At 38.3% G+C, this 18604-nt stretch overlaps 1 protein-coding gene across 9 annotated transcripts in view; it reads right to left on the bottom strand.

Annotated features, from left to right (window-relative positions):
• Positions 1-18604, bottom strand: part of Stag2 (stromal antigen 2) — a 194641-nt gene that overhangs the window by 87442 nt on the left and 88595 nt on the right. For all 9 annotated transcript variants that reach the window (XM_045140054.1, XM_045140055.1, XM_045140057.1 and 6 more), the window contains 3 exons: positions 17346-17485; positions 12049-12127; positions 6842-7006 (listed from right to left, as the gene is read on the bottom strand). In XM_045140054.1, coding sequence (XP_044995989.1) covers positions 6842-7006; positions 12049-12127; positions 17346-17389 — 288 coding nt within the window. In that variant the 5' untranslated portion in view covers positions 17390-17485. The remainder of the gene's footprint in view (positions 1-6841; positions 7007-12048; positions 12128-17345; positions 17486-18604) is intronic.

Raw genomic sequence — 18604 nt, 5'->3', positions numbered from 1 at the left:
GACCTAGAAGATGATGTTGAATATATTCTGGGCTGAGGAAATTGTTCAGTGATTAATAGCACTTGCTTGCAAAGCTGGCTGGCCTGGGTTCCACTCTCCCGTACACACATAACACCAGACACAAAAAGTGATACGTGCAACTGGCAATCTTTTGCAGCAGCAAAAGGTCCTGGTAGGCCCACATGTGCATACCTGTGTGCATGCACACACACAAATAAAAATTCATTTAAAAATATTGTAACTATTATAAAATTAGACTGTGATGGGAGTTGTATAATTCTGTCAGTATCTGAAAAAAAAACTGGACTAAAACCAGAAAAGCTTCACTTAGTGCTATCATTTGAATCTGGAGTGTCCCCCTAGATGTGTATGTTGTGAGAAACTTAGTTCTCAGTTTGTCACTATTAGAAGGTGTGGGCCACTTTAATGGGGGAATCAGCTGGTGAAATTTTTTTTCCCCAATTTTTTTTTTTTTTATTTGAGAGCGACAGACACAGACAGAAAGACAGATAGAGGGAGAGAGAGAGAATGGGCGCGCCAGGGCTTCCAGCCTCTGCAAACGAACTCCAGACGTGTGCGCCCCCTTGTGCATCTGGCTAAGGTGGGACCTGGGGAACTGAGCCTCGAACCGGGGTCCTTAGGCTTCACAGGCAAGCGCTTAACCGCTAAGCCATCTCTCCAGCCCAGCTGGTGAAATTTTTAAGCAGCCAGTGAAGGAGATTATCAGACTAGTCTCTTCCTCTGTTTGCTGACTGCCATGAGTCAACAACTTGCTCTACCAAGCTCTACCTGCCATCACATCTATATTGTCACATGCCCAAAGGCAATTATTACAATAATGGAAAGCTAACTGACATAATACCTATATAATTCTTTTCTGTACTTTATAAGAGTGTATGTTTACCAAAATAATTTACAAAAAGTAAAGCTTTTTATATATATAAAGGCAAAAAATCCTGAGGGAATACATTATGGAACTGAGCTCCCAAATCTTAAAATTGCTTCCTAAGATGGGCATGGTGGTGCACACCTTTAAATCCAGCACTTGGCAGTCAGAGGTAGGTAGGAGTATTGCCAAGAGATCAAGGCCCCACTGAGACTATATAGTGAATTCCAGGTCAGCCTGGGCTAGAGTGGGACCCTATGTGTTCAGAGTCAGCTCATGCTTGCTGGTCTCTCTGGTGTGAATATATGATTAAGTGAGCCAGATTTGTCTGCCATGATGAAGCTTACCCTTGAAACCCTAAGCCTTAAAAAAAAAAAAAAAAAAAAAAAAAAAAGGAACCGCAAGAAAGCTTCAAGCAAGGTGGAAGGTGAGAACAGGCCTGCACCCACACACATGAACATGCACACACAAGTATGGGGGCACATGCCTTCAATCCCAGCACTCAGGAGACAGAGGTAGGAAAACTGTGAGTTCAATACCAGACTAAGACTACAGAGTGAATTCCAAGACAGCCTAGCCTAGAGTGAGACAATAAATACCCTGTTAAAAAAAAAAAAAGAACTTTTTTTTTAGGTCAAAAGCTACTCTTATATTTAAGTTCTTTCACTTAATATTACTGAAAAGGTATAATTCTAGGGATGCAAATTATGAAGTGTGTAACTGCAGTCAGATGACATGACAGTAATTTGAGTTGGTATATTTGCTCCTGGAAACACAAGAGTAATGTAAAAGTAAAGATCACAGCGGAGAGCTGGAGGAATTGCTTAGTGGTTAAGGCGCTTGTCTGCAAAACCAAAGAACACATCCAAGTCATATGCACAAAATGGTTCGAGTTCATTTGGAGCAGCTGAAGGCCTGTTGTGCACATTCATTCTGTGAGTGTGTCAAATAAATAACCAAAAATATATTTTTTTTAATCACGTTGAAAAGTGGGAGTGTGTGCCTGAGAATGCTTTTTGGAAGAGTAATATTTGATTCAGTCAGTCGTATCTGATATGGAAAAGAGGGGGGAAAACAATTCCAAACACCTAGAAAAAAAGAAAGACCTAAGGACAGAGCACATACTGTGGCTAAAAAATAGAATGTATGCCATAAGGAAATGTAGGCTGGAATTTTTGGATAAGGAAGAACCCAGTTTCTAAACAGGGGACTTCCTTACAAAATGTGGTCCTAGAAAAGTAACACAAGTAGAAATATACATAACAAACTGAAAGTGGACAGGATATTCAAGAAACTCAATAGGAAGACAGTATAGAAATTCCCTTTGGATATGGCAGAAACAAGTTGTTTTTCATTTATTCAGGTTTTATTTTGTATTTGTATTGCATTGTATTGTGTTGCATTTAACAGTGTGTTGGGAGCCAAACCTAGCGCCCTGTGCAAGCTAGGCAAGTCTAAAACTTTTTTTTTTTTTTTATTTTTCGAGGTAGGGTCTCACTCTGGTCCAGGCTGACCTGGAATTAACTCTGTCATCTCAGGGTGGCCTTGAACTCACGGCGATCCTCCTACCTCTGCCTCCTGAGTGCTGGGATTAAAGGCATGCGCCACCACGCCCGGCCTAAAACTTTTTGATGAGCCAAAATATTCAACAAAACTTTAAAGACCAGACAAAAACAGAAAAGCCTACTTAGCTGTGACTGTAAGTTCAAATTTTTGGATATCTGTATACTCCCTCAAATAACCACCAATTTAACAGTATTAGGAAGTGTAAGTAGGGAATTAAAATAGTATTTCAGAGCTAGAGAGATGGCTCAACAGTTAGAGGTACTTGACTGCAAAGCCTGATGGTCCAGGTTCAATTCACAAGTACCCATGTAAAGCAAGATGCACCAAGTGGTGGTGCATCTGTCTAGAATTCTTTTTCAGTGGCAGAAGACCATAGCAGGCCTATTCACTGTCTCCCTCCTTGCAAATAAATAAAAGTTTATTTCATATAGACTTAACAGATGGAATTAATGTCTATATAAAATGGACCTTACCAAAGTAGCTTTGCTCTTTCCACCAAGAAAGGACACAATAAGAGGAAATTACCTATTACCCAGAAAATAGGGCCCTTCCAAGACACTGAAACCGACCACCTCCTTGATCTGAACTGTAAAAAAATAATTTCAGTTGTTCATTGCTACCCAGTTCATATTCACATGAACTAAAAATAATAATAATAAAGATACTGATGTTAACAAAAACACCAGAAAAGGGGTTGTGGTTCAGTGGTAGAGCACTTTAGCATGCACAAAGCTGAGAGATTAATTCTTAAGCACTATGAGAGTGGGGGAAGGGAAAAAAGAGAGAAAGGAAGAGAAGGAGGGAGGTTATTTCTACTACATACAACAAAATATTATAGGAAAAAAAATAAAAGGAAAGTAAACCCGGTATAGTGATGTATGCCTTTAATCCACTATATAAAGGAACTGTCAGAGCTAGGTGTGGTAGCACACGCCTTTAATCCCAGCACTTGGGAGGCAGAGGTAGGAGGATCGTTGTGAGTTCGAGGCCACCGTAAGAATACAGAAGGAATTCCAGGTCAGCCTAGGCTAGAGTAAAACCCTACCTCGAAAAACCAATAAATAAATAAATAAATAAAATTCAAGAAGGAACTGTCAGAGACATCGGTTATACAGTTTATTATTATTACATTATTATTTATTATATAGCATCTATATCCATATCAAAAACATTAAAAATTTTCATTTTCTTCATATATAAAAGTCTGAAAAAGAAGTCATGCCTACTCAAACAACAAAGGGATTAGAGTAAAATAAATAGGCTAAAGAAAAAAACAGTAACTACAGAGATGGCTTAACTGTTAAGACGTTTGCCTGCAAAGCCAAAGGACCTCGGTTCGATTCCCCAGGACCCACATAAGCCAGATGTACAAGGTGGCACATGCATCTGAGTTTGTTTGCAGCAGCTGGAGTCCCTGGCATGCCCAGTCTCTCCCTCTCCACCCCCCTCAAATAAATAAATACATAAAAATAAAATATTTTTTTTTAAAAAAGAGCAGTGGGCCAGTCATGGTGGTACAGACCTTTAATTCTAGCACTCACGAAGCAGAGGTAGGAGGATCACTCTAAGTTTGAGGCCAGCCTAGAACTACAAAGTGAATTCCAGGTCAGCCTGGCCTAGAGTGAGACCCTACCTTGAAAAATCAGTAATAATGTTAATAATAATAATAATAAATTTAAAAAGGTGATAAAATGAAATGTAACAGTTGAGGCAACATATCCCATTTGATAAAATTAACTAAAATGGACAGCTGGGAAGGACATAGTTTTTATAATCAGAGAATAACTAAAACAACTTAGGTCATTCTTATATGCTAAATGTGCACATACATCTGGTATCAACACAGCACAACAAAAAAATTCAAATGTGTACTCAATTTTTAAACATCAAACAATATATATATATACATACATACAATGTATGTATCCAAATTACAACTATAGAAACTTAAACTTTGGCTGGAGACATGGCTTAGTGGTGAAGGCACTTGCCTGCAAATTCAAAGGACCCAGGTTCCAATCTCCAGGACCCACATAAGCCAGAAGTACAAGGTGGAAAACATACATCTAGAGTTTGTTTGCAGTGGCTGATGACCCTGGCATGCCCATTCTCTCCCTCTCCCTCTCTCCCTCTCTCTCTCTCTCTCTCTCTCTGCCTTTTTCTCTCTCAAATAAACTAATATATAAATAAATTATTTTTAAAAATCAAACTTTAGAGCCGGGCGTGGTGGCTATTCAGAGGATGTAACCCAACTTGGATTTGAAATACTGTATTTTTACTAAAGTAGCCATTGGCTTTGTTTGCCTTTTTAAACAATTACATGGACTCAAAAACAGTAAAGCAGCCGGGCGAGGAGGTGCACGCCTTTAATCCCAGCACTTGGGAGGCAGTGGTAGGAGGATCACTGTGAGTTCAAGGCCACCGTGAGACTACACAATGAATTCCAGGTCAGCCTGGGCCAGAGACCCTACCTCGAAAAACCAAAAAAAATAAAATAAAATAAAAAAATCAAACTTTAGAGAAGCTGGAAGGATGGTTCAGTGGTTAAAGGCACTTGCTTGCAAAGCCTGATGGCCTTGGTTCAATTCTCAAGCCAAAGCTAAAATGGACACACACAAAAAAATGGTACAGGTCTGGAGAGATTGCCTAGTGGTTAAGGTGCTTGACTGTGAAGCCTAAGGACTCATGTTAGACTCCCCAGACCCTGTGTAAACCAGAAGCACAAGGTGACACATGTGAAGTGTGCGAATGCGCGCAAGGTGGCACATGTGTGGAGTTCACATTTGCTGTGGCTAAGTCCCTGGTGCACCCTTTCTCTCTCTCCCTCCCTCTCCCTCTCTCCCCCCCATTAAAAAAAAATAATAATAATAATAAATTCTTAAGTTCTACAATATCTGGTTTGGTTTCCATGGGCAAGAGGTCCCAGGCTTACAAAAAGCAGCAAGACCCAGTATCAGAAGGAGACTCTAGATCCAACAAAAATTAAGCAAGACCCTTGAAGTTCTGCTCTGTTCACCAGTCAAGTGCCCATGGGGCACCACCAGGTCACATACATATGCACACACATCACCCACACAAACACATCTTATTAAATAATACATATACCCACAAGCAAAATGAAATAGGCACACAAGCTTATTATTGAATAAGGTTAATTTTATGGGGGAGGGAGCTATTCCCAGGCTGGAAAGATGGCTTAGCAGTTAAGGCACTTTCCTGCAAAGCCAAAGGACCGAAGTTTGATTCCCCAGGACCCATGTAAGCCAGATGTACAAGATACATCTGTAGTTCATTTGTAACAGCCAAAGACACTGGCATGCCCATATTCTCCCTCCCTCTCTCCCTCTGCCTTTCTCTCACTCTCAAATAAATAAAATCTAGAAAGAAAAAATTATTCCCTAGAGCTTTAATAAATTTAACAAATTGTAACCTAAGTGCATATATTCTAGTAGTGTGTGATAGTGTGTTTCCCAGATACTAAAGAGGCTAAGACAGAAACATTGCTTGAATTCAGGCATTTAAGACCATTCTAAATAGCAAAGAGCAACCCCATGTCGAAAATAAGTGTGTGAGTGAGTGTGTGTGTATGTGTGTGTGTGTGTGTGTACAGACACATATATTCCCTGAGTGTTTATTATGGTAATGCAACCCTCAAGCAGAGTGTGATCATTTAACCACACATTCTATATAAAGAGACCATAATACCTATAAATTCAGGGAATATTTTTCAACAATTAATTTACCTCACAGTATTAAAATAAAGCCAGCAGGGCTGGAGCATTTGCTCAGAGTTTAAAGGCGCCTACTTGCACAGCCTGCCCATTCAGGTTCAATGAATTCCCTAGTACCCATAAAAAGTCACATGATCAAAGTGACAAATACATCTAGAGTTTGTTTACAGTGGCAATAGGCCCGTGAGCATCCATACCCATACACACATACATAAACACACACACACACACACTCTATCAAACAGATTCAAATTAAAAATAAATAAATAAATCAGTAACAAAAGCAATAGGAAATGACTCGATGTACAACTTTGGGATAAGGACATAGCTCAGGTTACAATGCTTGCCTGGCATATGTAAAAGCCCTGGGCCAAATTCCTAGAATACACGCAACACACAAAGGAAGCTTAAAGGACTTAGGTGTGAGAGCACTGGGGATATAGCTCAGTGGTTAAGGGCACTTGCCTAGCATGTGCAAGGCCCTGGGTTTAATTCTTAGAACTTACCACAACCACCAAATAAAAAAGTCTTATGTATGAATAGATTCATTTCTAGCTTTGCATAATTTTAAATGAAACTATGAAAATCAAGACAGTACTTTATGAGTTATCAGAGTTTTAAATGCACAAATAAACTTGACAGAACACAATAATATTACCTGCATAGCGCTCTTGCCCATTTTAACAACTTCAAACAACATCATGTTTTCCACTCCATTCTGTTGGTGATGACCATTCATTCGGTTTGGACCAGAAGGAGGCTTTCCTCCACCATTTCCACCTTTACCCTTTTCTGCTGGGGCTTTTTTGCCTTTTTTACAAGTCTGCATTAAGAAAAAAAAAATATAAATATATATATATATATATATATATATATATATATATATATATACACACACACACACACACACACACACACAAACATGGTTAAGTTGTGTTACTTATATCACTTGACAATTCAGAATGAAGATACTGCAAAAACAAATATTATAACATGTTTAAATTTGATCTGTAGGAAATACCATCTTGACTGTGATAGCCTCTTTATGTTGTCTCCCCCCATCCATTTTATAATAGCATGAAGCTCACATTACATTATAGTAGGACCACAGCCTCTGCTGACAAATTATGATTTTGGCCAAGTTGCCTAGCCATACTGTGCTTCAGAATTTTTCTCTAAACTTGGCATAGTGGCACATGCCTATGATCCCAGCACTCAGGAGGCTTAGGCAAAATGATGAGGAATTCAAGGATGGCCTCAGTTATACAGCAAGTGGAATGTACAAAGCTAAGTCTTATAAAAATGTAACCAATTTTGAAAAAGATTATGAATGAAATCACAGCACTAAAAGCCCTCAAAGTACCAACAAAGTTTAAAAATAAAATTAAAAGGGCTGAGGAGATGGCTCAGTGGTGAAAGGCACTTGCTTGTACAGCCTGCCGACCCAGGTTCAATTCTCCAGCCACACATGTAAAGCCAGATGGGCATTCCTTTGCAACAGCAAGAGACTGCTGCATACACATAACACAAAAACACAATTATTTTAAGGGCTGGAAAGATGGCACCAGAGATAAGTGTGCTTCCTATAAAAACATGAGGTCATAAGGAGGCCTTAAACCTCCTGAATTAGAATCTCCAGAAACCATGTAAAGAGCTGGGTATGGACACATGCACCTGTAATCCCAGTCCCACAAAGGCAAGAGACCAGGGAACCACCAGAACTTGTGAAAAAACAGCAAGCTCCAGTATCAGGAAGTGACTTTGGCTCAAATAAAAACGAGAGGAACAGCAATGGAGCTGGCCACCCAATGTTCTATTCAAACCACACTCTGCCACTGGTGAACACAAGGGGCATCTCAAAGGCACATGCATATGCATATACCACAAATACTTTAAAATACCATGCTATACATACACGTACACACCCAAGCACAACCAAAAAAGTAAACTACAACTCAAAATACTTCTAAAGTATGCACTTTTCACATTTTAGCATAGTCCCTTATGCTGCATTAGGATATAAAATGGAATGGGCAGCAAGAACAGCAAAACTCTTTGTGAGGTGACTGATAGCTTTATTTTAATAAAAAAAAATATTCAGTTAGTTATGTAAGTGAGTGGTAAGTGTATATGTGTGTGAATGAATGAGTGCAGTAGGGTCTCCTACCACTAACCAGATACCAGATGCTTGTGCCACTTCTTCATCCGGGCTTTAAGTGGGTGCTCAGAATCAAAACAGAGCTGACAGGCTTTGTAAGCAAGCACTTTTAACCATTGAACATCTTTCAAGCTCCTAGCTTGATTTTTATTGCTAGCCATATAAACTCACTGCAGTGGTCTCACCAAGGAAATCTAGAAACGTAAGTTTATGAATCTTGTTCTTACTCTAAGGTACCTCTCAATTAACATGAATGAATCAACTGACAGACACTATGGAAAACCAAAGCACCACAACTCACTCCCATGACTTTTACAGCTTGTTCAAGAAAACAGAGTTGGGCTAGGTAGCACACACCTTTAATCCAAGCATTTAGGGGGCTGAAGTAGGAGAATCACTGTGAGTTCAAGGACAGCCTGAGACTAAAAAGGTGAATTCCAGGTCAGCTTGGGCTAGAAAGAGACACTACTTCAAAAAAACAACAACAACAACAACAACAAAAAAATGTTGGGGCTGGAAACATAGCTCAGCACTTAGAATGCTTGCCTGTCAAGCCTAAGGACCAGGGTTTGATCCTCCAGTAAGCACATAAAGCCAGATACACCAAGTGGCACATGCGTCTGGAGTCCGTTTCCAGTAGCTAAGGGCACCCATTCTGTCATTCGATCTGCCTCTTTCTTTTTCTCTCTTTTCTTCCCTCCCTCTCATAAATAAATAAAATAAATAAATAAATACTGCAGGCCGTATTTTGTAAACTCCTCATCCATGGCCATGCCTATAAATCTATTTCCATAGTCAGCCTGTAGTGTTACTTGGTAGAAGGTCTCTGATACTACTCCAAGAGTCCAAATCACTCTAATTTTTTTTTCCTTCCTGGAGTGTTGTCACATATACCTCTAATTCAGGTACTTGGGTGGCTAAGGCAGTAGGATAAGAGGCCAGCTACCCTGTAACAAACAAACCAGAAACAAAGGCTGGGCATGGTTATGCAAGCCTTTAATCCTAGCACTCTGGAGGAGAATTGCTGTGAGCCCAATGCCATCCTGGGACTACATAGTAAATTCCAAGTCAACCTGGGCTAGAGAGAGACCCCACCTTGAAAAAGAAATGAAATAAAAAAGGAAAGGAAAAGTCATGCTAACTTGGGCATAATCCTGTATATAAAAAACTCTTAAATTTTTATTTTGTTTTGTTTTATAGTGCTTTAGGAAGTAGTATAGTAAGATTATCAGTACAGAACTGGATCAGATCCTTTACCCACAGAACTTCTATAGACTAATTTTCCCACATAGAAAATAATCCACCTTTGTAATTTGATATCAAATTAGGTAACATATACAAAATTGTTATCAGCACCTAGAACACACATATTATTGTGTTAAGATGTAGAAGCTCTTGTTATAGTAAATCTTTGGCCACTAACACCTCATCTACAGCAATGAAAGTTAGACTGTGTCACAAAACCTTTAGAAGGGCTTAGGGTATAACACAATGTCAGAGGGCAATGTTTAACATTGCCAAAAACCTCTAGATTCAATCCCCAGTACCACCCCTTCTCTATTCAGATGCCATAGTAGGATAACTTATAAATGAAGGCAAAGGCAAAAGTAAAGAATATTTAATAATGAACAACTATATACTGCTCACTAGAATAACAGGTATGTTGGTTTTTGGACACTCATGAATTACCATTTTCATTCAAATCCCTTTCAATATTTCTAGTTTTTATAAACTAAGCACACAAAATTATGAGCAGGTGAATGATGAGCATTGTAATTGTACAAATATTCCAAGAACTTGTGAAATAAAATCATGTTCCATATATAAAACATGATGCTATGACATCACTAAAAATTATAATAAAACTATATCCACTGTTAAGAAAGTTCTTAATATATTGTTGAATTTGGGGTATCTTTTATAAGCAGTTTATACAGTATGGTTCAGTGGTTCAATTTAAGAAAATTCTGTGGGTATGTGTATGTATACACATATATGTATATATGAACACACATGTATATATGCACATATGTATAAAGCATGGTCTTAAAATATCTAAAAAATAAAAAGCCTCTAGATTGCAGGATTATTACTAAAGTAATCTTTGTTCATTTGCTCATTTTTTAAATATTTATTTATTAAGGAAGAGAGAAAGCAGCAGATATAATTATATATACATACATACATATATATACATATATATATATATACATATATATATATATATATATATATATATATATATATATATATATATATATATATATATATATGGAAAGAGAGAGAGAGGGAGAGGGAGACAGTGAGTGAGCGAATGAGTGAGTGAGTGAGTGTGTGTGTGTGTGTGTGTCTAGCCACTGCAAACAGAACTCCAGATGCATTTGCCACCTTGTGCATCTGGCTTTATATGAGTACCGGGGAATTGAACCTGGATCCTAAGGCTTTGCGGGCAAGCATGTTAACTGCTGAGCCATCTCTTTATCTCTCATTATTTATTTTTGTACACTTTAACCTTTTTCAAATTACATCATGAAAAAAATACAAATCAAATTTTTGACTCAGGCATGGTGGCAACATGTCTATAATCCCAGCATATGGAAGAGTGAGACAGGAGGATTACAAATTGATTCCAACTTGGGCTATATAGAAAGTTCAAGGTAAGCCTGAGCTACATAGTGAGATCTAATAATAAAAGCAACAAAACAAAAATATCCAGCAAAATAATGTGAACAGTCCACCAAGTTATCCATAGTTGTCAGGCTATCTACTCACACTCAAAATTTGTACTCAACTGACTAAAAACTTAACTTTTGTCAGTTTTTATCTTTTACATTATTTACAAAGGGTAAAATGTTTTGTTTTGTTTTCAATTGAGCTGGAAAGATGGCTCAGCAGATAAGTGGCTTGCCTGCAAAGTCTAAGGACTCGAGTTCGATTCCCTAGTACCCAGGTAAAACCAAGTACACAAAGTGGTGCATGTGTTTGGAGTTCACTTACAGTGGCTAGAGGCCCTGGTGTACCCATTCTCTCTCCCTCTCTCAAATGAAAGAATGAATGAAAAATAAATAAATAAATAAAATATTTGTCTGGGCTACAGCAAGACCCTACATCCAAAAAAAAAAGAGAGGGGGGGGGAGAAGGGGGGAGGGAGAGCGCACGCATGCCAGATGTGGTGGTGTAGGCCTTTAATTCCAGCACTCAGGAGGCAGAGGTAGGAGGATCACCATGAGTTCAAGCCCATCCTGAGACTACATAGTGAATTCCAGGTCAGCCTAGGCTAGAGTAAGACCCTACCTTAACCGCCTGCCCCCCAAAAAATATATGTATATATATTTTACTAATAAACTATTAGACACGGGTGTATTTTACATCCATAGGGAGCCTTAAAATGAGAAAATTTATACATTTCTTTCCTTTATATCTGGGAAAATAGTGCATTTTGCTTAGCATACTATGCTTTTACAAAATAAACTACTGGAAAATAATGTGTCCTTTGTTTCAACTTTACAGAAGTGCATACAGATAATCAAAAGTTATTTGGTCTGGAAATATAAAGGACCATGAGTATTCAGAAGTTAAGTCATACAAATCAGTCCCCAAAACAAGTCATTTTTATTTAACAAATAGAATTCTTCCACTCACACTTGGACACACACACACAATTTATTTTAAAACACACACACTAAAGTCACATAATTGGTACATACTTTGCCTTTGCCTTGCTTTTGGTTTTTTCCTTCGATGTCCTCAAAATCAGTATCAGAAGAAAAATGTGTTTCTGACTCCCTATGGCAAATAGATAAGCAGATATTTAAAAGCTTCCTTAGGAATCTATATCAAATGTTTACATTCATTAATGAACCTCATTTTACATTCATTAAAAGAAAAGTATAGTTGGCTCATTACAAAAGAGTGTTGGCATTAAAACTAACATGCGTCTTTAAAGTATACCATAGAATACTACTAAGAATATAAAATTATGCATCCAATTACAAAAGGAGTAATCTAAAATATAACTTACAAACATTTATACTTTGCTTTTAATAAAAATTCTTAAAACTAATCAAATTTAAGCCTACAAACTTATATTTTCTTGTAATGGCTGTGCTATAGATCCTCTGACATCCACCTCACTCAAGAACATTAATAAATCTAGTATAAATCTCTATAAACAACATGTATTTCTAAAAGGATATGTATAAAACAAATCTCTTTGCATCACAGTGTGAGAAGTATGAACTGAACAGCAGTGACATTTTACAAATAGTATCTCATTCTTGCTTCCACAGCACTATGAAAGCAGGAATAAGCTCTCCAGTCTCTTTTCACTTCCAACACATAAACCTATATACTCTTTTAAAAAAGTCTTGCCTTTATTTTTAGTAGGATATGAGGCTACTTTGTATAATCTGAATTTTCTCACACACATAAAGGAGAATTTAAACTGATGTTTTGAATATATGCAACCATATATAAGCTAAAAGTGGTAAAATACCTCCTCTCATTCACAGTTAAATCAAGATATATACTTGTATATTGATTAACACTGGATTTTAGAGCTAAATCATAACCATAGAAGACAGCTTTACCATTTGAAACAGGTACATGTACAGCAAATTTTGCTTAAAATAAGTAGAATGAAAGGGAAAAGGCTACTTCTATAAATCTAATATAGTTTTCTCCTAGTTTTATTTTTTATTTTTTTTTTTGGTTTTTCGAGGTAGGGTCTCACTCTGGTTCAGGCTGACCTGGAATTCACCCTGTACACTCAGGGTGGCCTCGAACTCACTGCGATCCTCCTACCTCTGCCTCCCGAGTGCTGGGATTAAAGGCGTGCGCCACCACGGCCGGCTAGTTTTATTTTTTCAATAGAGAGTAGGAACAAGAGAGAAAATTGGTGCCTCCTTGTGCACATGTGTGACCTTGTGCTTGCATCACCTTTGTGCGTCTGGCTTAAATAGGATCTGGAAAGAAATCAAACATGGTCCTTAGGCTTCACAGGCAAGCACCTTAACCGCTTAGCCATCTCTCCAGCCCCTATTTCTATTTTTATTATTGTAATAACTCAAATGTCCAAATACTATGAGATAGCAATAGTTCATAAATCTAAAATACTGGTTATGTAGCTGGAGAGATGGATGAAAGGTACTTGCCTACAAAGGCCAAGAACCCAGATTCAATTTCCCCAGGGCCCACATAAAGTGGCACATGCATTTGTTTGCAGGGGCTGAGGGCCCTGGTGCACTCAATCTCACTCTTCTCTCTGTCTCTTTCTCTCTCAAATAAATAAAAGATTAAAATACTGGTTATGAAGCTACCAAGAAAAAAATACTATTTATATGTTTCTTCCAAAGGAAGTTAAATTGGAATGAAGGTAGTAAGAAACCTAAGTATGTGTAATCATTATGTTGAGAGGAAAGGGTCTGTACTAAAAGCCATTTCTGAGTTAATGCACAAACTAAATTACTACTTTAACATTAACCATGCAAGTATAGCATGGCAAAAAGTTCAATGTTTAAAATTTTTTGATATATTTATTTCTTCCCATATGCTTGATCTCAGTATCTGCTTAATGTAACTGCTCAAATGTTGTGAAGAATCAATCACTTGTTTTCACAGCATTCCAGAGTCCACAGAGTAATCAAAGGCCCAGTACTCTTTTTCCTCCAAAACAATTGAACTGTAAGTGTGAGCCACCACAGGTGCTATTACTAAATAAAAAACTTTCTGAAGAAAGCATAATTGTGTCATCCAAATCTTAAAATTATCCCCAGCAGAGAAAAAAACATTCTCCTCCTTCTCTCTTCAATGCTTTCTTGTGTGTTAACATCAAAAGAATAACAATAAGCTACGCTGGATAAAATGACATTTATATGTCGATGGGAAAAAAAGTGAGTTAACTGCCGGGCGTAGTAGCGCACGTCTTTAATCCCAGCATTCGGAAGGCAGAGGTAGAAGGACTGCCGTGAGTTCGAGGCCACCCTGAGACTCCATAATGAATTCCAGGTCAGCCTGGGCTAGAGTGAGGCCCTACCTCGGTGGGGGGGAGGGGGGAAGGTGAGTTAACCCTATTATGGTTTGAAACATTAGTCACCTATCATAAAGTTGAATTTTACATTCTTCCGTGTGCCCAGCACCCCCACATACCCAACAAAATGTTAGTTTTATTTGATTCTCACATCTTTATTCATTAACCTAATTTAGATTCTGTATCAATTGTCTATAAGAAATGTTTTAACAGTCTCTAATCTCACTGAATTAAAGAAATTCTTAATTTTTTATCTTTGTATCTTTAAAATAAGTGCTAATAAAAGGCAGGCATATCAAATGTAATTCCTCACATAATGTAATATCCTACATACAGCAGACAATTATTATTTTTAGCAAGGATTCACCTTTTTGAAGTATGTAGTCCAAACTGGCTTCAAACTCTTAATCCTCCTACTTCTACCTACCTCATGAGCCCTGGGATTATAGTCATGTGCCACTACACCTAGCTCGATAATTTACTTTCACAAAGAAATTTAAGACTTGGATACATACAGGTGCTATTTTGGGAAACCCTGGTGTCTTTGGTACAAATTTAAACAAACCACGTAAAAACTTAAATTACTTTCTCAACTACCATATGTCTTCTCTCAAACACACACAAACTTAAAATTTTCCTCAAGAATTATCAGCTTGGTGGTGTACACCTTTAATCCTATCTCTCAGAAGGCTGACCCATGAGAATTGCCAAGAGTTCAAAGCCAGCCTGCGCTAGAGTGAGAGCCTGCCTCAAAAATAAAAACAAAAAATGAATCTTAAAAGCATAGTAAATATACACTTGGAATAAAATAGCAGTAAAAATTATAGTTTGGCCAGGTTTGGTGGCTCATGTCTTTAATCCCAGCACTTGGAAGGCACAGGTAGGAGGATTACTGTGAGTTCAAGGCCACCCTGAGACTACATAGTGAATTGTAGGCCAGCTTGGGCTAGAGTGACGATCTACCTTGGAAAAAAAAAGATAAAACAAACAAACAAAAAAATATTGTCTGGAGTCAAGGTTTGTGTTTTAGCAGTAAATACTTACCTAGTATGCATGAGCCCCTGGGTCTGATCCCAGAACCACAAAGAAGTCATAAAATGATTACAAACCTTAAAGTCTACATTTACTATCAAAAGCAGACGTTGGGGGCTGGAGAGATGGTTTAGCGGTTAAGCGCTTGCCTGTGAAGCCTAAGGACCCCGGTTCGAGGCTCGGTTCCCCAGGTCCCACGTTAGCCAGATGCACAAGGGGCGCACGCATCTGGAGTTCGTTTGCAGAGGCTGGAAGCCCTGGCGCGCCCATTCTCTCTCTCTCCCTCTATCTGTCTTTCTCTCTGTGTCTGTCACTCTCAAATAAATAAATAAATAAAATTTTTAACAACAGCAACAAAAAAAAGCAGACGTTGGTTACCATATACATCAATCTACCTACTTACTCTGTTTAAATTTTTATACTATTATATTTGGGGGGGGGGTCAAATGTGTGCTTCTGCATGTGCATGTGGAAACTAGAGGTCAACGTGGTTAACTTTGTTTGCTTGGTTGGATGTTTTTGTTGTTGTTGTTGTTTTAAATTTTTGCCCAGAACTTCTCCACATGCCCCAACATAGTTATCTTATTCCACCTTTGAGACAGGGACTCTCACTAAACCCAGAGTTCAATGACTGAGCTCAACAATCTAGCCAGCAAGCCCCAGAGATTGTCTGTCTCCAACTGTTCAGTGTTGAATTACAGGCATGCATGCGGTCATGCCCAGAATTTTTACATGGGTACTGCAGATACAAACTCAGGTCCTCATGCTTACACAGTGAACACTTTACCTACGGAACTATGAACTCATTCCCTTTAAACAAACATCTTATTAAATCAAGTCTCAAAGATGCAGAATGTAGGTGGAGTAGAGCTAAACAGATCTGTGGGCAGTTTAAAGGTTCACTTTTCATTCAGATACCTCATGAAACTGGAGTTTAGTATGAAAATCACTTCTGAATAGAGGAGATCAAAAAGAAACTTTTTGCCAGGCGTGGTGGCGCACTCCATTAATCCCAGCACTCGGGAGGCAGAGGTAGGAGGATCACTTTGAGTTCGAGGCCACCCTGTGACTCCATAGTTAATTCCAGGTCAGCCTGGACCAGAGTAAGACCATATCTCAAAAAAAAAAACAAAAACAAAGAAACTTTTTGAGCAGGGTCACACTGTATAGTACAGACTGGCCTGTATCTCACTATTTAGCCAAGCTCACTAGCTAGGCATGATAGCACAGATGTGTACACAGCAAGTTCAAAGTCACCCTGAGAAATACAGCAAGATTCATTATTCAACAAGGAGTAATTACAATAAAAGTATGCTAATAAATGTAGGTAACTTTAAATTAGGATGGTGAAATCCAGGAAAAATGGTTGGGTATCCAAATATCCTTCTGGAGCTATATTCACATAACTTATTTCTGGCAAAAAAAAAAAAAAAAGACTGACAAAATGCCCTACCCTTTTTGATATGGTCATGTGGTTTTATAACAAAAATTTTACATCTAAATGGCATATGTCCCTTACTAATGCAAAAATGTGTTGTTTCAAATTCCCATGATGCTCCTTCAAAACAAATGGCACTAGATAACCAAGGTTGGACTTAGAAGTGCACTGCAAAGCAATTACATTATGTGATAGATAAATTAAAAATGTGTTTCCACAATAGCACACAACTTTAATCCCAGCACTTGGGAGGCAGAGGTAGGAGGATCACTGTGAGTCTGAGGCCAGCTTGAGACTACATAGTGAATTCCAGGTCAGCCTGGGCTATAGTGAGACCCTACCTCAAAAAAAAAAAAAAACCCAATGAACATTGACACAAACTCTTTTATAACACATATACTAACATATAAAGATCTTCTCAAGCTTCAAAATAAGATGAATCAAATTTATCAATTCCCATTTTGTGGGGGGGGTATTTTAAAACTATCACAATATAATATACTTACTGTAGAAGATTAAAATCAGTTGGTATTTCTGGAGCTGCTATCATTTCTTTATCATCTTCTGGAGCACACCAATATCAGAAATATATTCATATATTTATGTGAATAAAATGACAATTTGCTTCCTCTAAGCAAGGCAGTTCCTTTAAAAAAGGAGAAAATAACATATTTATTATACATGTACCAAGAATACTAGAAAGGGATATCCATATTCAAAAACTAAATTCCCCAGTATCTCTTCATGTGTTTTAGTAAATAAAGAAAGATTTTGTTTCCTTTTATTTGACTACTTTTTTCTAGATGTGGATGTTAGGAACACATACAGAACCTCAGTGAGGTCTATGCTACACACAATTATGTTGTTAATTCCTTAAAGCTGGGGAAACAGCTCAGTAAATGGAGCCCTAGGCTGAAGCCTGAGTTCTCAAGTTTGATTCCCAGGACTCATGTAAGAAAGAAGCCAGAAGCCAGTGGTCTTCTCTAATCCCAGCACACTGATGGAAGAGACAGGAGAATTTCACAGAAGCCTGGAAACATGCAAGGTAGCAGAGCAAAAAACAATTGTGAATTGAGAGAAAGAAACCCTGTCTCGAGCCAGGTGTGGTGGCGGATGCCTTTAATCCCAGCACTCGGGAGGCAGAGGTAGGAGGATTGCTGAGAGTTAGAGGCCACCCTGAGACTACTTAGTGAATTCCAGGTCAGGCTGAGCTGGAGTTGAGACCTTACAAAAAAAAAAAAAAAAACTGTCTCAAAGGAGGCTGAAGGCAAAGGATTGACACCTCAGAAAGTAGTCCTCTGGCCTCCACAAGTGCACACTGTGGCACATACGCACCCACACTCATACATGAACACACACATCATACACACACACAAAAAGAAACTCTCATGACTCTCTAGCATGGTATTATCTATGTGTACATACAAATGCATGTATATACATATATAGAGCGAGAGGGACTATGAGAGAGTAAGAGACCAGCATATATAGATAGATATAAAGGGCAGAGGGAGGAGGATCCCAAGTTCTAGGCCAGCCAAGACCACAGGGTAAATTCAAGGACCCAGTAATAGAAGGAAACGATGATATGAAGGGGAAGGAGGAAGACAGAAGAGAAACAGAAAAAAAGAGTTTCAACCAATTTTCAAATCTTGAAGAAACAGCTAACATTCAGTTGATACGTACAGATTCAAAACACTAGCCGGCACTTGGGAGGCAAAGGTAGGAGGATCGCTGTGAGTTTGAGGCCACCCTGAGTGTACAG

This window comes from Jaculus jaculus, chromosome X (assembly GCF_020740685.1).
Source record: "Jaculus jaculus isolate mJacJac1 chromosome X, mJacJac1.mat.Y.cur, whole genome shotgun sequence".
Lineage (NCBI taxonomy): Eukaryota > Metazoa > Chordata > Mammalia > Rodentia > Dipodidae > Jaculus > Jaculus jaculus.
The sequence above is the reverse complement of the archived record's forward strand: the minus strand, read 5'-3'. Positions and strand labels throughout refer to the sequence as shown.